Source organism: Ranitomeya variabilis, chromosome 6, assembly GCF_051348905.1.
Source record: "Ranitomeya variabilis isolate aRanVar5 chromosome 6, aRanVar5.hap1, whole genome shotgun sequence".
Taxonomy (NCBI): Eukaryota; Metazoa; Chordata; class Amphibia; order Anura; family Dendrobatidae; genus Ranitomeya; species Ranitomeya variabilis.
Window position 1 is genome coordinate 133083968 of NC_135237.1, and position 26452 is coordinate 133110419.

General features: G+C 42.1%; 1 protein-coding gene across 1 annotated transcript in view; it reads left to right on the forward strand.

The window, feature by feature from the left end:
* The window catches only part of LOC143781991 (collagen alpha-6(VI) chain-like), a 251975-nt gene that overhangs the window by 177276 nt on the left and 48247 nt on the right, over positions 1-26452 (forward strand). Inside the window, exons 26-33 of the mRNA XM_077269012.1 lie at positions 17365-17427; positions 17620-17682; positions 18412-18474; positions 18747-18797; positions 19220-19255; positions 22778-22840; positions 25334-25393; positions 26000-26035. Coding sequence (XP_077125127.1) covers positions 17365-17427; positions 17620-17682; positions 18412-18474; positions 18747-18797; positions 19220-19255; positions 22778-22840; positions 25334-25393; positions 26000-26035 — 435 coding nt within the window. The remainder of the gene's footprint in view (positions 1-17364; positions 17428-17619; positions 17683-18411; positions 18475-18746; positions 18798-19219; positions 19256-22777; positions 22841-25333; positions 25394-25999; positions 26036-26452) is intronic.

The following is a 26452-nucleotide window of genomic DNA, read 5'->3' on the forward strand; positions in this document are numbered from 1 at the left end:
CCCCATTTCATGTATTTTTGGAGCAGCGTTTTAATGCTGTTTTAATAATACTGTAGGGATTTCACTCACTCAGGTGCGATGGCTGACACGTAGGAGGCAGGTTCCAACAAAAGTTCAAAGGTTTATTACCTCATAAACCACATGGCAAAAATAACAGCAAACAAAATAGCCTTTAGTTCAGGAAAAGAAAAACAACGTGTCCAGTCCTTCAGGCTCAGTCCTATAGCCTTAACACACTCAGGAGGGTTTCACCTCCACACATATCCCCCTGTGTTAAGCATTAGCCTGTCTTATATAAAGCTAACCACACCCAGTAACCCATCACATGATTAGCCACGTGGTCTGACATCACCACAGGTCCTGAACACACATATATACATGGTTATATACAACAAAGAAATAGTCCGGGCTACATTACAGCAACAAGGCACTTATGTGGCACATACCTCCCATCGACTACATACCCTTTAGCCATGCTACATACCTCCCCCCTCTGCCTAAAGCCGTGGGGCTTGGCACTTTTCCCCACTAAACAAGGGATTCTTGATAGGGCATCCGCATTACCGTGCAGCTTTCCGGCCCTATTTTCCACATGTAAACTGAAGTCCTGCAGGTCTAAGAACCAATGGGTGACCCTAGCATTTCTACCCTTTGTTTCCCTCATCCATCTTAGTGGGGCATGGTCAGATATCAGTCTGAATTTACGACCCAGCAGATACTACCGTAACGTGTCCACCGCCCACTTTATGGCCAAACACTCTTTTTCCACGACTGAGTAGTTCTTCTCAGATGAGGACAGCTTTCTACTCAGATAGAGCACAGGATGCTCCTCCCCATGTAGCTCTTGGGAAAGAACTGCTCCTACCCCAACATCTGAGGCATCTGTCTGAAGAATAAATTCTTTATTAAAGTCTGGAGCCATCAGAACGGGCTGCTTACATAGAGCCCCTTTCAACTCTTGGAAGGCTGACTCTGTCTCTTCGGACCATTTAACCATCACCGATTTTGTCCCCTTTAACAGATCAGTCAGAGGCGCAGCCACTGTGGCGAAGTTCGGGATGAACCTCCTGTAATATCCCACGATTCCCAGAAAGGCTTTAACTTGCTTCGTGGAGAGTGGTTTCGGCCATGTTTGGATTGCCTCCACTTTCCTGATTTGGGGCTTTATTTCTCCACGACCTACTATATAGCCTAGGTATTTAGCTTCTTCCTTACCCAAGGCACACTTCTTCGGGTTTATTGTAAACCCCGCCTCTCTTAGAGCATCAAACACCGCTTGGACTTTCTCCAGATGACTCTCCCAGTCCGGGCTAAAGATGACGATATCATCTAGGTACGCAGCAGCGTAGGCCTTATGGGGTGCAAGGACTCTATCCATAGCCCTCTGGAAGGTTGCCGGAGCTCCCTGTAGGCCAAACGGCATCCGGACATACTGGAAGCATCCATCAGGTGTTGAAAAGGCTGTCTTCTCCTTGGCTTCCTGTGCCATGGGGATCTGCCAATACCCCTTTGTCAAATCCAAGGTGGATATATATCTGGCGTGCCCAAGCCTTTCGATGAGCTCATCAACGCGGGGCATGGGATAAGCGTCAAACTTGGACACCTCATTCAACTTTCGATAGTCGTTGCAAAACCTCCATTCTCCATCAGGTTTTGGGACCAGGACAATTGGGCTCGACCAACCGCTCTTGGATTCCTCAATGACTCCAAGCTTCAACATACGCTCCACTTCCTTGGAGATAACTTCTCGACGAGCCTCAGGAATACAATAGGGCTTCACGTTCACCTGCACATGTGGCTCTGTTAGGACCTCGTGCTCTATGACCTTCGTGTGTCCTGGCAACTCTGAAAACAGGTCCCTGTTTTTCTGGAGTAACTCCCGGCACTGCTGTTTCTCGGACTTCGATAGCGTCTCCGCTATAGTAACCGCTCCAACCTCACCTTCTGGGTTGCTTAACAACGATGGAGATACTGTCTGCTCTCTATCTTGCCACGGCTTGATAAGGTTGACATGGTATACTTGGAATGGTTTCCATCTTCCTGGTTGGTGAAGTTTATAATTTACTTCACCAAGTTTCTCGACAACCTCATATGGCCCTTGCCATTTAGCCAAGAACTTGCTCTCCACCGTCGGAACTAACACAAGAACTCGGTCTCCCGGATTGAACTGCCTCACTCTTGCAGACCGGTTGTAGACTCTGGCCTGAGCTTCTTGTGCCTGGAGTAGGTGTTCTTTCACAATAGGCATCACCTTTGCAATCCTCTGCTGCATCAGGGCCACATGCTCAATGACGCTTCTGTGGGGCGTGACTTCGGCTTCCCAGGTTTCCTTGGCTATATCCAGGAGTCCTCGCGGATGTCGGCCATATAGAAGCTCAAACGGTGAGAATCCTGTGGAGGCCTGTGGAACTTCACAAATGGAAAACATCAGGTAGGGTAAGAGACAATCCCAGTCTCTACCATCTTTCTCTATAGCTTTTCTCAGCATGCTCTTCAGTGTCTTGTTAAATCTCTCAACAAGGCCATCTGACTGGGGATGGTACACCGAGGTCCTCAACTGGGAGATTTTCAGGGCTTTGCACAACTCCCTCATCACTTTGCTCATGAAAGGTGTCCCCTGGTCAGTCAGGATCTCCTTCGGCAGACCTGTCCGGGAAAAGACATGGACCAACTCGCGGGCTATACTCTTCGAGGAGGAATTTCTCAGAGGAATTGCCTCAGGATAGCGTGTGGCATAGTCCAGGATGACTAATATATACTGATGGCCCCGGGCTGATTTAACTAAGGGACCGACCAAGTCCATGGCAATTCTCTCGAACGGCACCTCAATAATGGGCAGGGGCACAAGGGGGTTCCGGAAATGAGGAGTGGGAGCAGTTAGCTGACATGTAGGGCAGGACCTGCAGTAGTTCACTATTTCCCGGTGACACCCAGGCCAATAGAACCTCTGCACAACCCGTTCCTGCGTTTTTTCCACCCCTAGGTGTCCACCCAAGATGTGTGAATGGGCCATGTCCAACACCTTCCGTCTATATTGACCAGGCACTAACAACTGCTCTACCAACTCCTCCCTTATTTTCATGACCCGGTACAACAACTCCTCCCTCATCAGAAAATGGGGAAATCTTGTGTCTGCCCCCGGCTCCTGTACCACCCCATCAATAATTGTGACAATATTAAAGGCTTCCCTCAGAGTGGGGTCCCTATGTTGGGCAGTCCCAAAATTTTCACCGGTGACCTCTAACTCCAGAATGTCAGATGCAGGGGATACTTCCTCCTCATCCCCAACCAGCACACAAAAAGGAAACCTGTCTGTCTCTGGTTGTGGTGACACCCTTCCAGGGTTCACTGGTTTCCTGTTATGACCCCAATGGCGAGGGTCTCAGAGGAACGTGGAAGTCTGCAGAATACAAAAATCCAGCTCATAGGGTAGTGGTAACTGGGTTGACCATATATCTACTCCTAACGCCAACACTAGAAGTAGCCGGGGATCATTCCTACGTTGATTCTAGATGACACGCGCCAGCCGGAGAATCTAGCTACCCCTAGTAGAGGAAAACAAAGACCTTTCTTGCCTCCAGAGAAGGGGACCCCAAAGCTGGATAGAAGCCCCCCACAAATAATGACGGTGAGGTAAGAGGAAATGACAAACACAGAAATGAACCAGGTTTAGCACAGAGAGGCCCGCTTACTGATAGCAGAACAAAGAAAGGTAACTTATATGGTCAACAAAAACCCCATCAAAATCCACACTGGAAACTCAAGAACCCCCGAACCGCCCAACGGTCCGGGGGGAGAACACCAGCCCCCCCAGAGCCTCCAGCAAAGGTCAGGATATAGATTTGGAACAAGCCGGACAAAAATACAAAACCAAAACAAATAGCAAAAAGCAAAAGGCAGACTTAGCTGATATAACTGGAACCAGGATCAGTAGACAAGAGCACAGCAGACTAGCTCTGATAACTACGTTGCCAGGCATAGAACTGAAGGTCCAGGGAGCTTATATAGCAACACCCCTAACTAACGACCCAGGTGCGGATAAAAGGAATGACAGAAAAACCAGAGTCAAAAAACTAGTAACCACTAGAGGGAGCAAAAAGCAAATTCACAACAGTACCCCCCCCTTAGTGAGGGGTCACCGAACCCTCACCACGACCACCAGGGCGATCAGGATGAGCGGCATGAAAGGCACGAACTAAATCGGCCGCATGAACATCAGAGGCGACCACCCAGGAATTATCCTCCTGACCATAGCCCTTCCACTTGACCAGGTACTGAAGCCTCCGCCTGGAGAGGCGAGAATCCAAGATCTTCTCCACCACGTACTCCAACTCGCCCTCAACCAACACCGGAGCAGGAGGCTCAGCAGAAGGAACTACAGGCACAATGTACCGCCGCAACAAGGACCTATGAAATACATTGTGAATAGCAAACGACACAGGAAGATCCAGACGAAAAGATACAGGATTAAGGATTTCCAATATCTTGTAAGGCCCAATAAAACGAGGTTTAAATTTGGGAGAGGAGACCTTCATAGGAACAAAGCGGGAAGAAAGCCATACCAAATCCCCAACGCGTAGTCGGGGACCCACACCGCGGCGGCGGTTGGCAAAGCGCTGAGCCTTCTCCTGTGACAACTTCAAGTTGTCCACCACATGATTCCAGATCTGCTGCAACCTATCCACCACAGAATCCACCCCAGGACAGTCAGAAGGCTCCACATGACCCGAAGAAAAGCGAGGATGGAAACCAGAGTTGCAGAAAAAAGGCGAAACCAAGGTGGCGGAACTAGCCCGATTATTAAGGGCAAACTCAGCCAACGGCAAGAATGTCACCCAATCGTCCTGATCAGCAGAGACAAAACACCTCAAATAAGCCTCCAAAGTCTGATTGGTTCGCTCCGTCTGTCCATTAGTCTGAGGATGGAAAGCAGACGAAAACGACAAATCAATGCCCATCCTACTACAAAAGGATCGCCAGAACCTGGAAACGAACTGGGATCCTCTGTCTGACACAATATTCTCAGGGATGCCGTGCAAACGAACCACGTTCTGGAAAAACACAGGAACCAGATCGGAAGAGGAAGGCAGCTTAGGCAAAGGAACCAAATGGACCATCTTGGAGAAGCGATCACATATCACCCAGATAACGGACATGCCCTGAGATAGCGGAAGATCAGAAATGAAATCCATGGAGATATGTGTCCAAGGTCTCTTCGGGACAGGCAAGGGCAAGAGCAAACCGCTGGCACGAGAACAGCAAGGCTTAGCTCGAGCACAAGTCCCACAGGACTGCACAAATGACCGCACATCCCTTGACAAGGAAGGCCACCAAAAGGACCTGGCCACCAGATCTCTGGTGCCAAAAATTCCCGGGTGACCTGCCAACACCGAGGAATGAACCTCGGAAATGACTCTGCTGGTCCACTTATCCGGGACAAACAGTCTGTCAGGTGGACAAGACTCAGGCCTATCAGCCTGAAATCTCTGCAACACACGTCGCAGATCCGGAGAAATAGCTGACAAGATAACTCCATCTTTAAGAATACCAACAGGATCAGCGACTCCAGGAGCATCAGGCACAAAGCTCCTAGAAAGAGCATCGGCCTTCACATTCTTTGAACCTGGTAAATACGAGACAACAAAATCAAAGCGGGAGAAAAACAATGACCAGCGGGCCTGTCTCGGATTAAGGCGTTTAGCAGACTCGAGATACATCAGATTTTTGTGATCAGTCAAGACCACCACACGATGCTTAGCACCCTCGAGCCAATGACGCCACTCCTCAAATGCCCATTTCATGGCCAACAACTCCCGATTGCCCACATCATAATTTCGCTCGGCAGGCGAAAACTTCCTAGAGAAAAAGGCACAAGGCTTCATAACAGAGCAACCAGGGCCTCTCTGCGACAAAACGGCCCCTGCCCCAATCTCCGAAGCATCCACCTCAACCTCAAGGGAAGTGAGACGTCAGGCTGGCACAAAACAGGCGCCGAAGTAAACCGGCGTTTCAACTCCTGGAAAGCCTCCACGGCAGCAGGAGCCCAGTTAGCTACATCGGAGCCCTTCTTGGTCATATCCGTCAAAGGTTTCACAATGCTAGAAAAGTTAGCGATAAAACGACGGTAGAAGTTAGCGAAGCCCAAGAACTTCTGAAGACTCTTAACTGACGAGGGCTGAGTCCAATCAAGAATAGCTCGGACCTTGACTGGGTCCATCTCCACAGCAGAAGGGGAAAAAATGAATCCCAAAAAGGGAACCTTCTGTACACCAAAGAGACACTTTGAGCCCTTGACAAACAAAGAATTTTTACGCAAAATTTTAAAGACCAACCTGACCTGCTCCACATGCGAATCCCAATTATCAGAAAAAAACAAAATATCATCCAGATAAACAATCAAAAATTTATCCAGATATTTCCGGAAAATGTCATGCATAAAGGACTGAAAAACTGAAGGCGCATTGGAGAGCCCAAAAGGCATCACCAAGTACTCAAAATGACCTTCGGGCGTATTGAATGCGGTTTTCCATTCATCACCCTGCTTAATGCGCACAAGGTTGTACGCACCACGAAGGTCTATCTTGGTGAACCACTTGGCACCCTTAATCCGGGCAAACAAGTCAGACAACAGCGGTAAAGGATACTGAAATTTGACAGTGATCTTATTTAAAAGCCGATAATCAATACAAGGTCTCAAAGATCCGTCCTTTTTTGCCACAAAAAAGAATCCCGCACCAAGAGGGGAAGAAGACGGACGAATATGTCCTTTCTCCAGAGACTCCTTGATATATGAACGCATAGCGGTATGTTCAGGTACCGACAGATTAAACAGTCTTCCCTTAGGAAATTTACTGCCTGGGATCAAATCTATAGCACAGTCACAGTCCCTATGAGGAGGCAGTGCACTGGACTCAGACTCACTGAAGACATCCTGATAATCAGACAAATACTCCGGAACTTCCGAAGGCGTAGAAGAAGCAATAGACACCGGCAGGGAATCCCCATGAATACCACGACAGCCCCAACTTGAGACTGACATAGCCTTCCAGTCCAGGACTGGATTATGGGTCTGTAACCATGGCAGCCCTAAAACAACCAAATCATGCATTTTATGTAAAACCAGGAAACGTATCACCTCGCGGTGTTCAGGAGTCATGCACATGGTAACCTGTGTCCAATACTGCGGTTTATTAGCTGCCAATGGTGTAGCATCAATACCCCTAAGAGGTATAGGATTTTCTAATGGTTCAAGAGTAAAACCACAGCGCTTAGCAAATGAGAGATCCATGAGACTCAGGGCAGCACCTGAATCTACAAACGCCATGACAGGATAAGATGACAGTGAGCAAATCAAAGTTACAGACAGAATAAATTTAGGTTGCAAATTACCAACGGTGACAGGACTAACAACCTTAGCTATACGTTTAGAGCATGCTGAGATAACATGTGTAGAATCACCACAGTAGTAGCACAAGCCATTCCGGCGTCTATGAATTTTCCGCTCATTTCTAGTCAGGATTCTATCACATTGCATTAAATCAGGTGTCTGTTCAGACAACACCATGAGGGAATTTGCGGTTTTTCTATCACATTGCACCGAATTAGGTGTCTGTTCAGACAACACCATGAGGGAATTTGCGGTTTTGCGCTCCCGCAACCGCCGGTCAATTTGAATAGCCAGTGCCATAGTATCATTTAGACCTGTGGGAATGGGAAAACCCACCATAACATTCTTAATGGCTTCAGAAAGGCCATTTCTAAAATTAGCGGCCAGTGCACACTCGTTCCAATGTGTCAGCACGGACCATTTCCGAAATTTTTGGCAATACACTTCAGCCTCGTCCTGCCCCTGAGACATAGCCAGCAAGGCCTTTTCTGCCTGAATCTCAAGATTGGGTTCCTCATAAAGTAAACCGAGCGCCAGAAAAAACGCATCAAGATCAGCCAATGCCGGATCTCCTGGCGCCAGCGAAAAAGCCCAATCCTGAGGGTCGCCCCGTAAGAACGAAATAACAATTTTTACTTGCTGAGCAGAATCTCCAGATGAACAGGGTCTCAGGGACAAAAACAATTTACAATTATTCACGAAATTCCTAAACTTAAACCTGTCTCCGGAAAACAGTTCAGGAATCGGTATTTTAGGTTCTGACCTAGGATTTCTGATAACATAGTCTTGTATGCCCTGCACACGAGTAGCCAGCTGGTCCACACTTGTAATTAAGGTCTGGACATTCATGTCTGCAGCAAGCATAGCCACTCTGAGGTAAAGGGGAAAAAGAAAAAAAAAACTCAGAATCTTCTTTCTTATAATCCCTCTTCTGCAATGCATTAAACATTTAATATTGGCCTGGCAAACTGTTATGACCCCAATGGCGAGGGTCTCAGAGGAACGTGGAAGTCTGCAGAATACAAAAATCCAGCTCATAGGGTAGTGGTAACTGGGTTGACCATATATCTACTCCTAACGCCAACACTAGAAGTAGCCGGGGATCATTCCTACGTTGATTCTAGATGACACGCGCCAGCCGGAGAATCTAGCTACCCCTAGTAGAGGAAAACAAAGACCTTTCTTGCCTCCAGAGAAGGGGACCCCAAAGCTGGATAGAAGCCCCCCACAAATAATGACGGTGAGGTAAGAGGAAATGACAAACACAGAAATGAACCAGGTTTAGCACAGAGAGGCCCGCTTACTGATAGCAGAACAAAGAAAGGTAACTTATATGGTCAACAAAAACCCCATCAAAATCCACACTGGAAACTCAAGAACCCCCGAACCGCCCAACGGTCCGGGGGGAGAACACCAGCCCCCCCAGAGCCTCCAGCAAAGGTCAGGATATAGATTTGGAACAAGCCGGACAAAAATACAAAACCAAAACAAATAGCAAAAAGCAAAAGGCAGACTTAGCTGATATAACTGGAACCAGGATCAGTAGACAAGAGCACAGCAGACTAGCTCTGATAACTACGTTGCCAGGCATAGAACTGAAGGTCCAGGGAGCTTATATAGCAACACCCCTAACTAACGACCCAGGTGCGGATAAAAGGAATGACAGAAAAACCAGAGTCAAAAAACTAGTAACCACTAGAGGGAGCAAAAAGCAAATTCACAACAGTTTCCTACACTTGCTAGGGAGCTCAGAACCTTTTCCCCACAAATCCCAAAACAGACAGAAATCCCGGCCAATAATTATAGGGTGCAACAAGTCCTGCACAACGCCGACTATGTGGGACTCAGTGCCACATGCCATTTCAATGTCCACCCTGGCCAATGGGTAGTCCTTGGCATCACCATGTATGCACCGCACGCCGACCTTCTTTCCCGGGAGCAGGTGGAGAGGGAAAGTGGCCCTCACCAGGATCACTAAGCTCCCTGAGTCTAACAGCGCCATTGCTGCTCGACCGTTCACCCTTACGGGACACGCTTGAGGTCCCTCGTTGGGTGGAGAGTTCACACTGCAGGCTGGATACGCATAGTATGAACAACGGCGTCCCATGCTGCAGTCCATCTGCTCAGAGGTCTGGGAACAACGGGCAGCTATATGTCCTGGCCCGTGGCACCTCCAGCAAATAATATCACCCGTAGGGACCTTGGGCACCACCTCCCCCACCCTTTGTGACCTTGGACGCGCCACCCCTTTTTGGGACTCAGCAGCTTTCTGGGACCCCCAGTACGGCACGGGCTGCCTCCCAAAAAAGCCTTCCATCCCTTGGTATCTCTCGACCAGTCCGATCAGTTCGTCGGCATTCTGGGGATCACCCTGGGCAACCCAAGTCTGTAAGGACCTCGGGAGGGAATGCACAAACCGATCCATCATCACTCGTTCCACCATCTGTGCAGGTGTACATGACTCTGGCTGCAGCCATTTCTGGACCAGGTGCAACAGATCAAACATTTGAGAGCGAGGCGGTTTGTCCCGGTGATAGGCCCAGCTGTGAACTCGCTGTGCCCTGACAGTCAGTGTCACCCCCAAACGTGCGAGAATCTCGACTTTCAATTTGTGATACTCTTTGGCATCCTGCAAGGTCAAATCATAGTACGCCTTCTGGGGCTCTCCCGTCAGGTATGGCACCAGTACCTCTGCCCACTGCTCTGGCGGGAGTTTTTCCCTGTCAGCGACCCTCTCAAATACCGTCAGGAAGGCCTCAACATCATCCCCGGGGGTCATTTTCTGCAATGCGCGTCTTACCGTCTTCCGGACGTGGGTGTCATCAGCCAGACCTGAGGTTGGGGCACTCGTCTTGCCCTGGATGGCGGTTGCCAGAAGCTGCATCTGCTCCCGTTGCTCCTGCTGGCTCTGTTGCATCTGCTGCCGTTGCTCCTGCTGGCTCTGCCGTTGCTCCTGCTGGCTCTGTTGTATCTGCTGCTGGCTCTGTTGTATCTGCTGCATCAACAGCCTGTTGGTCTCTTGCTGCCGTTGCTCCTGCTGTGACTGCAACTGGACCAAGTGTTTCAGCAGGTCCTCCATTTTCCCCAGCTGGCTTACAACAGACTTGACCTAGGACATTCAACACAGACTTTCGTCTCCGCTGGGAACGCTGCCCACACGTCTACCACCAATTGTAGGGATTTCACTCACTCAGGTGCGACGGCTGACACGTAGGAGGCAGGTTCCAACAAAAGTTCAAAGGTTTATTTACCTCATAAACCACATGGCAAAAATAACAGCAAACAAAATAGCCTTTAGTTCAGGAAAAGAAAAACAACGTGTCCAGTCCTTCAGGCTCAGTCCTATAGCCTTAACACACTCAGGAGGGTTTCACCTCCACACATATCCCCCTGTGTTAAGCATTAGCCTGTCTTATATAAAGCTAACCACACCCAGTAACCCATCACATGATTAGCCACGTGGTCTGACATCACCACAGGTCCTGAACACACATATATACATGGTTATATACAACAAAGAAATAGTCCGGGCTACATTACAGCAACAAGGCACTTATGTGGCATATACCTCCCATCGACTACACACCCTTTAGCCATGCTACAATACATACAGTAAAAGCATTGATTTCTACAATGCAGCAACATTTTTTTTTTACATACATGGTTATTGGGCCCTTCCCAGCCTAAAAATACCAGCACGCAGCCTCCCCAGAAGTGTTGCATCACATTACATGTGCCAACTCTAGCGCTTTGCCTGGTTTACCCTGGTGCAGTGGCAATTGGGGTAATGGTAGTTGGGGTTAATGTCAGCTGTAATTTGTCATAAAGCACAGCTGGCATCAAGCCTTAGGATTACACAAAAAAAAATAATTTATTTGAAAAAAAATTCCCTCATACTTTTCCTGGTTCACCAATTAATTAAAAGAAAAAAATCCATTCAGAAAAAGTTCAGGTTATCCACTGTAGTCCACAAAAAAAAAAAGAGGTAAAAAAACAAGACACTGTCCCTCGTTCACCAATTTATTAGAAAAAATGTTCCCACACAGCTCCGACGTAGTCCAGATTTCTTGCGGGCTGGTATTTTTAGGCTGGGAAGGTCCCAGTAACCATGGACTTGCACCCATTGACTTGCATTAGCAAGTTTCTGCCATTTTTTTACACAGCCATATATACAGCATGCTGCGATTTTTTCCTCACCCTGATTCCAGCTGAGGAAAAACTCGCAGATGAATAACATTGGTGTGAGTGCAATGCGATTTTTTTTTTAATCACATTGTACTCTGCTTATTAATATGAAGATGTGAGCGAACCCTTAGGGATTAGGCTTTGCTTGCCAGTTCCAGCAATTGTCATGTGATCGCAAGTTGTCATGTGAACGCATGATTTCCATATACAGTTGTGTGAAAACGTATTTGCCCTTTCCTGATTTCCTATTCTTTTGCATGTTTGTCACACTTAAATGTTTCAGATCACCAAACAAATTTAAATATTAGACAAAGATAACACAAGTACAAGCAAAATGCTTTTTTTTTAAATGAAGGCCTTTTATTATTAAGGGAAGAAGAAATCCAAACCTAAAAGGCCCTGTATGAAAAAGTGATTGCCCCCATATATATATGTATATGTGTATATAATACAAATTCTTACCAGTGACATTCTGAAAAATCATAGTCATTCATTTTCCTCTTTCATTTCCATTTGGCCTAGGCATTCATAACCAATTCTTCTTTTTCCATATAAATAGTATGATGGCTCCATCAGCTTTCTATATACAGTATGATGGCCCATAGGCGCCCCATATATAGTATAATGCCCCCACAGCTTCCTAAATAAAGAATAATCTTCTCACAGATACCCATGCATAGTACGATGACTCTCACAGCTTCTTATTTACAATATGATGACCCCTACAGTTCCTTAAATACAGTACGATGTCAACACAGCTTCTATATAGTATGATGGCCATCACAGCTCCCAATATATAGTATGATGGTCCCCCATACCTCTTTATACATAGTATGATGGCCCAATAGCTCCCCATATAGTACGAAAGCCTCAAATTGTCCTATATACAGTATAATGGCCCCCACAACTACTGAAACTATATAAAGTATAATGACCACCCACAGCTCGATATATAGAAAATAATGGCCCCACAGCACCTGCATACAGTATAATGGCCCTACAGCCACATTCAAACTCTATAGTAATAGTAATAATAGTATGAAAAACCTTATACTCACCCAAACCTGGCAATCTACTGCAGTCTCTCTTTCCTTGCCTAGCTTGTCATGCAGTGGGCTGAGGCAGGGAGCGTCATGTGGTGCGATGAAATCAATGAATCACTTCAACAAACACTGTTAATAGTTTTGCAGAATGATACAGTTCACAATCGGTCAGGCTCATCTACCATTTGCTCAGTGGAATGCCCATGAGTGATATGGAGAAGCAGCCTTGCCAAAGTAAATTATTAAGTCTAAGCACTCGTGTAGTGGGATATTGAGAGTGCCCTAACACAAATTCCAGCTAGTGGTGTGAAAACGTTACCAGATAGGTATTGATTTGGCACTAGGATTTGATTGCTGTTAGTGCACTCATAACATTTGTGGCAGCCATGGGCCTGCATTATACATCTCAGCTTCTGATGCAATCTTTTAGATCCTATGGTCAAAATGTCACTTTTTCATTTAAGTATAGTGCACCCTTTGTAATTCATGGCACCCGATCGTGCCCCCCGAAATGAGTGCAGGGTGGTGACAGGTTGTTATGGCAGTTTGGCCTAGCAATGGCACTTTGTCTGCTATATTAGTACAATTATTTGGGTTTTTCAGAGACAGGGCCTTAGAGGAAACCTGTGAGAAGTACACTGACAGCCATAATGCACTACCAAATAGAAGTTTTGCAGTGTATTATATGAGTATAAAATTCATTCATAATCAAGTCTCTTCCAGCAGTTTACTTGGTCTTTATACAGACCTATAAGAGATAAAACAAATTGCAAAACAAAAATACTATATAACAATTAATAAAATTACCTATAAAATTCTTAATAAAATGTTTGATCATAAAATTGGACCCATATAAGAACACGTGGACAGTCGTGAAAACACCACACAAAGAAGACCGAGAAAACGACCATAGATCCACTAAAATCAATTTTATTTATAATAAAGAATTATAAAAATCGCAATACGGAGGAAATCACAAGTTTCAATATTTATAAGACGCTGTAAACAATCAATATATCACATAGCACTGAGACAATATATTCACAAATCATATGCACAGAGAAATGCCCAAAATACGTGAAAAAATCTGTGAAATGCAATAAATTGATAAAATAATTAAAAAATATAATATAAAAACGTGAGAAATATATTAAAATAGTAAATCCTAGTGTGTATGTGCAAATGTGCAAAAAATCAAAAAAGAAAAAGAGGGCATAAAAAATGCGCTGATATAATCAGTATAAGGGCATCAGTGCCAGGTGACAGGTACCGGGCATGCACGCTGTGATAATACAAATGTCCACAAGAGAATACTTTCTCTTGTGGACATTTGTATTATCACAGCGTGCATGCCCGGTACCTGTCACCTGGCACTGATGCCCTTATACTGATTATATCAGCGCATTTTTTATGCCCTCTTTTTCTTTTTTGATTTTTTTGCACATTTGCACATACACACTAGGATTTACTATTTTAATATATTTCTCACGTTTTTATATTATATTTTTTAATTATTTTATCAATTTATTGCATTTCACAGATTTTTTCACGTATTTTGGGCATTTCTCTGTGCATATGATTTGTGAATATATTGTCTCAGTGCTATGTGATATATTGATTGTTTACAGCGTCTTATAAATATTGAAACTTGTGATTTCCTCCGTATTGCGATTTTTATCATTCTTTATTATAAATAAAATTGATTTTAGTGGATCTATGGTCGTTTTCTCGGTCTTCTTTATACAGACCTGTAGCAGTTTGCAAAGGAAGAGTCCCAAATTCCCGTTGAGAGTTGTAAAACGCTTGTTGATGGTAATAGGAAGTAATTGATTGCACTTATTTATTCAAAAGGGTGTCCAACCAAATATCAAGTTGAGGAAGTTGAGGGTGCCAACAATTTTGTCAGGCCCATTTTTGAGGTTTTCTGTGAAGTGATGTCCAATTTGCCTTTTTCTCACAGTTTTTTTGAGTTGTTCGGATTCACACAAAGTAAATATACATATGTATAACAAAACTTGAGTAATTGCAATAATTTTCTGGGAGAAATACTTCATTTTCTGGAACAATTTCAAGGATCCCAACACTATCTGGTCATGACTGTATCTACTATATGTCAGCTTATCTTTTTCTATTCCCTTAGCAAACTATGACATAGATTTTTGAAAAAAGTAGCTAAATAGAGCACACTTAAGAGCTGAGTCCACTTTATACATTGCAGATCCCGGTTGTGTTAAATAACAAGTATCTGCCTTTTCAGCAGCGGTTGGTGCTATCACTGCTGTTAACTATTTAGATGCTGCTGTTATTCACTGACAGTAGTATTAAAATAGCTGTGCTATATTGGGGACCCTATGAGTTGCCATGGCAGGCAGGGGCCTGCTCAATGCCCACATGGCTGCTACTGTAAGCCACTGTAATACTTCTGTAATGCTCAGCCAAAGACTGGGCTTCGTAGGGGAACTGTTATTTTACTACTGCAATGCTGTAGTATTGCTTGACTTACTATCAAGTTCAAGTCCATTAAAAATATCAAAAGAAATTAAAGAGACTAGTAAAGAAATAAACATACAGTAATTTTGGCCTGTTAGCCAAAGGCTGGGTTCCTACTTGTTTTTACTCCTTTAATCCCTGTCCGACACTTGTACATGTAAGGCATAAGTCAGGATCCATAACATGCGCCCATTCTGGTGCTTAGCTTCTCTCTTTCCACTTGCCCTGTGGTGGTGGTAAGTGGGGTAATAGGGTTGGCGTTGATGTCAACTTTATAACGTCAGCAGACATCAAGCCCACGGGTTAGTAATGGAGATGCATCTATAAGATGCCCCATTACTAACTCCATAATCATTTTTTAAATAAACACATAGCAAAAATAAAATCCTTTATTTCAAATAAATTCTCCCAGACCATGTTTTTCCCATTTTTACAGTGTAAATTAAAAATGTTTTAAAAATTATAAAATGATATTCATCAATTAGCCAACGATAATAATCCTTTTGTACCACACCATAATCCTTCTCTGCATGATGTAACCATTCAGCCTGCCATCCAGGCGACACTAAGCTGAGCATCAGAGCGCAGCTTGAGTGACCTGCGGTGACATCATAGAGGTTACCGGAGGTCACTGAAGCTGCATTTCCTATGGGCAGCTCTTTGTGAGCAGCCTGATCAACTGCAGTAACCTCAATCAGATCACCACTAGTACCATAAGAAATGTAATGAAGGTGATGTAATGAAGGTTACTGCCTTTTATCGGCCTGCTCACACTGAACTGAGCCTGGCTTTTAATATCAGCCCACAGCTGCCTGATCAGCCTTTGCTGGTTAGAATTTATAGGGGGACCCTACATAATTGTTCTCTGGGGTCCTCCATAAAGTAATCAGTAAAGGCTAAGCAAACAGCTATGAGCTGTTATTAATAGCCTGGGAACCTTTTGGGATATTGTCCCCTTTACCAGATTAGTAACATCAGTATCCAGCCATGGGCTTTCCCTCTGCTGGTTATCAAAATTACACAGAAGCCCATGCCAATTTTTTTATTTAATTCTTTATTTTACATACAATGTGCACAGTGGGTGCTGAATACAAGTCCCATCATTGTCGTCTGGTCACGCTGAACTCAGGGAGACCAGGCAACAGTGATCAGAGCTGAGTTCAGCACCCAGTGCCTGGAAATAGCTCCATGACTTGTACCGCTTTTTCCCAGGCACTGGTATGTGTCACATGGATGATACATGGATGGTATCCTTGTGTCAACCGTGTACACATGTGCAGAACACATTTTGTCCTTGCTGCACAAGAAAAGGGACATGTCTGCGGGTTTTTCACACATACACATGGTCCGTATGAAAAACATGACATGTGAGCACCATCATTGAATACAATGGATGTGCGTATGTCCATATTTGCGATCCTTAAAAAACGGACCGCATGCGAACATAAAATACGCACATATGAAAGGGGCCTAACTGCAATATTGACCAGGGGTGCCCAAACTTTTACATTCCACTGTACACCTCAAAAAATGTATGAAATCAGTTATTGTCTAGAGAAAAACCCTGGGAGTTTGAACTTTGCATTCACGTTATCTGGCTCAATAAGTAGAGAAAATTTGAATTACTCTAAATATATGTCTTGTAAATTTCAGCCAGTTCCAATACCCTTTATTTCTAATTACTGGGCCTAAAAATGCTTTATATTTGCCAAAAATAAGTTTTTGAGAGTGTTAGCAGCTTTGTATTTCTCTTTTTGTCATGCATTTACAAGAAGTATTAATTCTTATCAAAACTGAAGGACTTTGACTTTTTTGTGCCAAAAAAGACTAGATTTATTTCATAATTTCACATTCAACTAGATGATTCTGCATAAGTTTCCACATTTGAAAAATACTTATAATATACATGCACAATTCAGTTCACATGAGCAAATTGACATCTGAATGACTGAAGTAGAAAACAAATGTGTTTTGCATTTGCCATGTACAGTAGTCAAGCATTGTTAGAGTCTGTGTTGGACTCATCAATGAAATGAAGAAGAGGAGGGCTTACATTTATGCAAAACCATGTGGAAGACTGATTAGATCCTAAGGAAAGTGTTGACTTTAAGTTATAGCTATTGCAAAATGCTAGGGTTTACCTATTTTTTGGTTTATGATTTCTATCTTACTTTTTTGGAAATAAATACTAACAAATGGAATCTGCTGTTTTTCTTTAATCTAGAGATACATAATAAAATTAATCTTTCTTTTCAATAGGGAGATAAAGGGATCCCAGGAGCCAATGGAGAAAAAGGAAAAAGCGGCCCAGTTGGCCTTCCGGTATAGTTTATAATTGTATATAATACATTTGAGTTATATTTATCTACAGCATATACATAAATAAATAAATATATATATATATATATATATATATATATATATATATATATATATATATACATATATATATATATATATATATCTAAGCATATAAATTTATATATAAATTTGCCCATACTTTGTGTTACACAGGGCCCCTTTGGCATTCCAGGTGGTAGTGGAGACCCTGGCAATTCTGGACAAAAGGGAAAAAAGGTTTGTTGAATATTATTTTAGGAAAGTAATGCAATTTCATAGTAGGTCAATGCTTAAATCTTTTCCTGGCATAAAGACAAAGCACATTAATATAAAACTGGCTATAATATCTATGATTCTTAGCATTCCAAAGAAGTAAAATGGTTAATGTAAATATTCAGTGTATTTTAAGGTTAAGTTCCCACGATGAGTTCTTGCTTAAGTTCTTGTTTGTTTTTTTATATTGCAGATTTTCAGATATCTCGTTTTAAAGAAAACTGCTTTTTTTTTGGCAACTTCTTGTTACGTATCTTTGATAAAATTTTGTTGATACAGTCATGTGTGAATTAGGGCCTAGTATATTTGATTCAATGCTCATGTTACTTCAATTATGTGGGGAAGACTATCCACCAAATTTAGAAGACGTATTTTGGAGTAGGTCGGAGATGTCAATAGGAAGGAAGAGAAACCTGTCACGAAATGTGTCTGCTTCCACCATTTGGGCGACGTGAGATATATTGCATTTCATGGAATTTAAACCATTCAACCATCACCTAGAGGGGCAATTGGCTGAACAGTGAAATTTTTAGTGGGAGAGATTAAATGCTAACAATAATGGTTGTTTAGTATTTTCAAGGGGTCAATGGTAAACAGATATGCATAAGTTTGTATTCCAAATAGATGAATAGCTTCTATGAACAAATCATTTACCCAGGTTTTTTAGTAACATATTGTTCTGTACTTTCGCAGGGTGAGCCTGGAGATCCTGGAAGGGAAGGAAACCATGGGGTGGAAGGATTAAGGGGACTTGAGGTAACACTGTTGATTTAGTACATATCTATCTATCTATCTATCTATCTATCTACTTATTTATTTTAAATATATACTTATATACTGTATACATAATACATGTATTTATCTCCACAATTTTATTTCACATTTATTAAACAGTTTGCATTTCTAAATGTAGAATAAGCTACCACTAAACAGTTGTAATCATTTCAGTACAGAACGGGCATTTTTTGTATAGATTTCCAATAGTGAATGACCCCTTTAATCTTTTTCATGTAAACATATACCAATAGGGGGAAAACGGTGTAGATGGCTATGGAGCACCTGGCAAAAAAGGAAAGAAGGTGAGTTTCATGATCTTGTATGGCATATAGTCAATACATAAATACATATTTCTTTGATATGGTAGCCTAGGAGTTTGCTAAATACTGTTTGTTATTTCCATGATTATAAGATTTCTAGCTATTCATAGGTACAGACAACTGAACAACCAGTACCAGATGACAGATATGTAAGGGCAGACTAGTTTCTAATGTTTTCACAAAAATAATATTAATAAAAGAGTGATTTTTTTGTTCAGCCACCGGTTTAATTTCTTTTTTTTACATTTTTCTTTTTTGTGACTTGTGTGTTGCAATAGCGGCAATTTTCAAGAACACTGAAACCGCATAATACGATTTTCGGTTGCACAACAAGTGCCAAGGCCAAAGTCGTTCTCTAGTCCTAGCCTTAAATCTTGTAAAATTATTTTTTCCCTTGTCAATAGGGGCAGCAAGGATGGCGAGGAGACATTGGCCTTAAGGTACTTGCCACACATTTATTGTCTTTCTATGTAAATTTATTTAATATGCTTTCTTTTCTCCAACATGTTCTCCAACTTTTTTACAGAATTCAAAAATTGCTGGTGAAATTTTATACAGTGTTGAAATAATTAATTTATGTATTTTTTTATTTATATTAATCTATACTAAAGTGTTTGCTGAGCCAGGAAAAACTAATTGTTAAAACACCTTAGATAAAAAAAGATAAAAAAGGACTTTTCAGCTTCCCAGTTCCCTTCCAGTCTTACTCAGATACCGCTTGGACCCCTGTAAGTCTCTGCTAACTGTTGCAGTGATGACATCCTGACATAGGAACATGTAACCACTCCAACTAAACACTGTTGGCAGAATAGGCAGCAACAGAATGGGAATGGTGGAGAATTGATGTAAGTATACCTTTTTTTAATTTATGCACACCATTCATCTTAACAATATATTTTATTAAGAATTTACATGTCATAAGATAAAGAGAAATATTACAAGAAACATGTGGGTTTGGGGAGGGAAGGAGAGGAAATAAAACTAGGAATAAGAAAAACAAGGGAAATTAACTGGGGAAAAATATAATCACAGGAAAAGATTAAAGTAATACTCGGTAAGTTATCTAGTTATTACCATAAGCTTGAATATATGTGTTATAATTGTTTATTGAAAAGCGCAAGTCAATGGATATGCGAAATCGATGCATCTAAAATTCCTTCTAACCATTACTGACAAAATTTAGAAATAAATAGTGTCCATTCTTTCTGGAAAGATGGTAAATGATCGTTTCGGAGAGCAAAAACATATTTAAAAGATGCGTGATTAGATACTCATTAGATCTGTAATAGTAGGGCAATGTATAGATTTCCATTTGGCAGGAATCAAAATTCAATAATAAATGAGAAACAATAAATCTATTTGATATAGTGAAATAAGTAATGTTTATTAAGAGTGCTAATTCAGGTGAGAAGATACTAAACTGAATACATCAGACAAAAATATGCACACTGGACTGTGTTAGAAACAGCATGGTCATTTTGATGTGTGTGTATATTTCTAAAGATGCTTGTGAAATCAAATTCTCACTAGATGTTGGTAACAACCCATCCAACCCACGTAGGCAAAAAAATCAAACTATAGATGTCAATAAATTAAGTTATGTGTAATAATGAGAAATGATACAGGAAAAAAGTGTTGAACACATGAAGCAAGAGAGGTGCAAAAAGCCATGGAAAGTCATGACATCAGCTAAAATCTATCAGTACTTAGAAAGCAATCTTTCCTCTTAAGGCCCCGTCTCACTTAGCGACGCTAAAGCGATCCCGACAACGATACGACCTGTCAGGGATCGTTGCTGCGTCGCTATGTGGTCGCTGGTGAGATGTCAAACAGTGAGATCTTCCCAACGATCGCTGCTGCGATCTCACTGTTTGACATCTCACCAGCGACCTGTAGCGACCTGTACAACGATGTCACATGGGAGCTATTATGAAGATTCAGTGTCTGAGTCGTCAACGAGGTCGTTGGTAAGGTGTCAAACACAGCGATGTGTGCTACCCAGTGGGACCTCAACGATCAAAAAAAGGTCCAGGCCATTCCGACACGACCAGCGATCTCACAGCAGGGGCCTGGTCGCTGCTACGTGTCACACATAGCGAGATCGCTACTGAGGTCGCTGTTGCGTCACAAAACTTGTGACTCAGCAGCGATCTCGCTAGCGATCTCGCTTAGTGAGACGGGGGCTTTAGTGAAAAGCAATATCAGCTGGTTCAATTCATGGTCTATGAAAAGATGTCTCATTACCAAGGTGCCACACATAAACCATCTCATGATGGGTAAAACCAGTGAGCTGTCTCAATACATTTGCAACCTTATCAATGCAAAACATACTGATGGCATTGACAGAAGAATTTCTAAATTACTGTAGATTCCGGTGATGACAGTTGGGGCCATAATCCGGAAGTGGAAAGAACATCCTTTCACCATAAACCAGCCATGAACAGGTGCTCCCCACAAGATTTCAGACAGAGAAATGTAAAGAATGATCAGAAGAGTAGTCCAAAAACCAACGATGACCTGTGGTCAGCTACACAAAAAACGGTAATCAGCAGGTACAGTTGTTTCAAAGAAAACACGTTTACCACACAAGACTCCATTGTTGAGCAAACAGCATGTTCAAGTGCATTTAATGCTTGCTCAACAACATTAAGACACGCTTGTGCAATACTGAAAGAATATAGTCTCGTCAGATGAGACCAAAACTGAACTCGTTGGATGCCATGATACACACCATGTTAAAACACCACACTAACAGTGAAGTTTGGAGGTGGGAACATCATGGTATGAGAATATTTTTCAGCATTTGGCACTGGAAAACTTGTAATTAAAGGAAGGATGAATGAACAAATTAAATTCTTGATGAAAATCTGCTGCCATCTACCTGGATAATGAAGTTTAAACGAGGGTGGACATTTCAGCAAGACAATGATCCCAAACACACAGTCAAAGAAACTGTCAATTGATCTCAGAGAAACAAAATAAAGTTTCTAGAGTGGCCCAGCCAATCACCTGACCTGAATCAAATAAATAACTTTATGGAAGAACTAAAGCTCAGAAGTCATTAAAGGAGCCCATGAAACCTTCAGGATTTGGAGAGTGTTTGTGTGGAAGAATGGGTCAAAATCACACCTGAGGCAATGCGTGAGACTAGTTTCTCTAAAGGAGGCATCTTGAAGCTGTCATCGCCAACAAAGACTTTTGTACGAAGTAATACATGAATTTCAGTAAGCATGTTTAATATTTATTTTTCTGTGTCATTTCTCATTATTACACATAACTTAATTTATGGACATCTACGCTTTGATTTCTTTTTTAGTGTGGATTGGATGTGTTCTTACCAACATCTGGTGAGAATTTCATGTCAATAGCCCCTTTAGAAACATAGAAAAAATTGTTGATGTGTTCAATACTTATTTCACCCACTGTATATATTGTAAATGTGTGAATAGTGTTATCTACAGCTATAATTCTAGTTATTAAGACAAGTGATGCAAGACGGAATAATAAAGATCTTATTTACAATTCTCTGTCGCTGATATACCAATTTCTCTATAATATGAGAAGTCTTGAATAATGCTTTTAAACACAGGCATTGATTAGAAGACCATAACGAGTTAATATGACAGTTGCACAGTTCAGGGTTGCTGGCTGCCTGAAACCTGCCCTACGGAGAAGGACATGCAGCTGGGACTTCTCTCTAATTAGTTGTAATGCCAGAAAGATCAAGACTTTCCTTCTCGAGGTCCGCCAACATGTCTTTTTTCACAAGCACTACCGGCGCGTCAAACTGTACTCCCATACATATGTTCAAGGGGCAAAATTATGTCCCTATGTGCATCATACAGATGCACATGTTTATTTTGGAATGTTGTCAATATAATAACGCAGAAGAAGATTTTCTTGTGATTTATTCTTTTTAATAAAACAGAAAATAAATGTGATTTTAGTAACCATTTTTGTAGGGAGATCAAGGAGACCCAGGTGAAGAAGGAGTACATGGACGGAAAGGAGAACAAGGAAACTCTGTAGGTATCTAGTTCATAGTGATGTACAGATGACTGGATTAAAAGTAGCAAAGGCAGAATAAAAAATCTCTCTGCACATAAGGCTGGGTTCAGACAAAAATTTGTAAAGGCATTTGTTTATCTCTGAGAAAAACTATTTTTCATCAGGATTCTCATCAGTATGTCATCTGTTTGTGATTCACTGTAGGAACCCCAACTTGGAATATATAAAAAAGTAACTTTTAACTGTTTCATTAAAATCACTAACAGAGTGAAATTAACACATACCACAACCAAAGTATCATATATACACTTATAGAAGATGCCTATGGAGGAGCCTGTACCTATAAATTGCGTGAAACTACCCTACCTAACAGTGGAGGTTGGCCCCCGAGAACCTGCGCAATGGTGCCCCCGCTCATCAGCGGCTCATCCTGCTGACCCTGATGGCCCTGGTTGGAGCAGGGGAGAAAGTAAAAGATACAACAATAGATAGATATCTCAGAGTGTTATAGTGTAAGTGTGGCACTTATTGATCTATCAGATTCAATTGTTAAATTATCAAATGAAGGTTCTCTATTTGTCCCTATATTTATCAAAATGCCTACCAGCGGGGGTTGGCACCCTAAATGCAACGAGAATGGCGCCCCGCTCATCGGCGGCTGTCCGCTCTATCTCTTACTGAGTGTAAACATCAGATGGCATAGGGGAGAGGGTAATGAATAAAGTGCTTAGTGTCGACAGCTATAAGGGTGCGATTAGTGACAACCAAAGTTATTATTTATGTTATAACACAGATGAAAAAAGGGAGGAGATCCCACATACGTGACCGAGCTTCATTAGCAGTATGTGATATTAATTCAATAAGATAGCCTTATTAAAAACTCTCATTTTATAAAGTGCTTAGCTCCTTACTCATAAAAAGTGATGTAGTTGGTGCCTTGGTTGTCACCCAAAATATAATCTAATGGGATAGTTCAGATAGAAAAAAGTGCAACATGATCAGCAGGACCAAAATAAGCAATCTGTGACACCATTGTATTACAGTAACCCCTTTATAAAAAGGTAGAACAGATATATAAGAAAACAGCATGATCATCAGAGCCATAATTAGGAATCTGTGATACCATCACATTAGAAAAGCACTTTAACGCCCATAGGGTAGTTTAGATAAAAAGATGTCCAACATGATCAACAGAACCATAATAGGCAATGTGTGGCAATATCATATTAGAGCAGCTTTTAACTCTTAGTAGGATAGTTCAGATATAAAAGAAATCAACATGATCAGCAGAACCATAATTAGCAATCTGTGATACCCCTCCGGCACTCCATCAGAGCGGACTGACCTCGGACATCCGGTATCGTATGGACACTATGCCATTCATCTCCACACCGTCTAATGTCACCTAAGTCTTGACTTTTTACACTATCATCTCCCTCCTGATGAACCTCTAAAGAGGAGAAACGCGTTGAGTGTAAGAGTGTAAGTGTTTTTTGTAATCTTATGGTATCACAGATTGCTAATTATGACTCTGCTGAGCATGTTGATTTCTCTTATAAGAAAGGGGGGCATTCATAAGTATGCAGTCACACAGAGTGACTGCAGACTTATCTATTTGGACTGGGCAACCCCTTTAACGTCTGCTTTTTTACCACAATTGATGCCACTCTCAAACAGGCTTTTTCTCACATTGCAGCTCAATTCTATTAAAGTGAATGAGAATGAAATGCAAGAACATTCACATCCCATAGACAATAATAGTGCTGTTCTAATGTATCCAAATAAATAAAGGCATTTAAAACAGCATACAAATCCTTTAAAGGGAATCTGTCACCTTCTTTTTCGTATATAAGCTTCGGCCACCGCCATTAGGGGCTTATCTACAGGATTCTGTAATGCTGTAGATAAGCCCCTGATGTAACCTGAAAGATAAGAAAAGCAAGTTAGATTATACTCACCCAGGGGCGGTCCGGTGCAGTCCGGGTCCGATGGAGGTTGCGGTCCGGGTCCAGCGCCTCCCATCTTCATACGATGATGTCCTCTTCCTTGTTTCCTGTCGCATCTCTTGCGTAAGCGTACCTTATCTGCCCTGTTGAGGGCAGAGCAAGGTACTACAGTGAGCAGGCGATGGGAAAGGTCCGAGAAGCCCAGCGTCTGCGCACTGCAGTACTTTGCTCTGCCCTCAACAGGGCAGAGAATTAAGCCTGCAAAGGAGCCGTGACAGGAAGCAAGGAAGAGGACATCATCGCATGAAGATGTGAGGCGCCGGACCCGGACCATCGGACCGGACCGCACCAGACCACCCCTGGGCGAGTATAATCTAACTTGTTTTTCTTATCTTTCAGGTTACATCAGGGGCTTATCTGCATCATTACAGAATGCTGTATATAAGCCCCTGATGGCGGTGTCTGAAGCTTATATACGAAAAAGTAGGTGACAGATTCCCTTTAAGTTTAGACATTCTGTTTCCATTAATCCAGATTTTAAAATATGTAACTGTTTTAACCTAGATCTTTGGGAAGCGAGGTGGTGTCGGAGATCCAGGTTCCTCAGGAGATCATGGCAGAAGGGTAAGACTTAGATTACACTGTGAGGTCTATGCCTCCATAATTTTTCAATGTTAATTGTGAACATGTTTTTAATTGTTGCTGACAATATCTGAATGACATAGTATTTAACTCAGAGCCAAGCTAGATAAATGATTGCTGTGTACAGAGGATCTGGGTTGCCAACTGTCCAGAAAGTCCAGGACAGTGGGTAAAAATGGGACACTGGGAAGCTTAAAAAACTTATACAGAGTATTTAGACTGTAATTATCACAATTTTAGAGTTTACAGAGATTGCAGCTGATGTCTTCATATGAAAATTCTGGGCTATAGATATGGATCACTTATAATCATAATGATTTTTGGTTTTCCAATGTGACTGTAAAATTTTTTGTCTGTCCGTGATTTTTTAATAACCTGTCTAGAAAAATAGAGTCAAGTTGGCAACCCTGGATAGTAGGCAGAGCAGCATATGTACGGTAACTGACATGTTAGAGAAGGCCAAAGCTTCTGAATCAATATACCGTATATATAATTGTTTAACATGGTTTCCGATAAGGAAACAGAGATGAGTACGTGGTAAATTCTTCAGCTAATATATCCATTACTATTTTCTTATTTCACATCCAGGGACAAAAAGGAACTCCAGGCCAAAGTGATCAATCTGTATGTACTGTTTATGTGAATTTGCTGTCTTTTGTTAATGCTCTATGCAGGTTACTTACTATATATCATTGACATGGGCAGGTTATCCTGATCTGTCTGAAGATACAGGTTCTTCTCACAAAATTAGAATATCATCAAAATGTTAATTTATTTCAGTTCTTCAGTACAAAAAGTATCAACATACTCAGGACAGACATTGGAACCCCCCACAGGCGACACCATTTTGGAAAGTAGACCCCTTAAGGAACTTATCTAGATGTGTGGTGAGCACTTTGAACCCTCAAGTGCTCCACAGAAGTTTATAAAGTAGAGCCGTAAAGATAAAAAAATAACATATTTTTAACAAAAAATAACTTTTCACCCTCAATTTTTATTTTCCCAAGGGTAACCAGAGAAATTGGATCCCAGAAGTTGTTG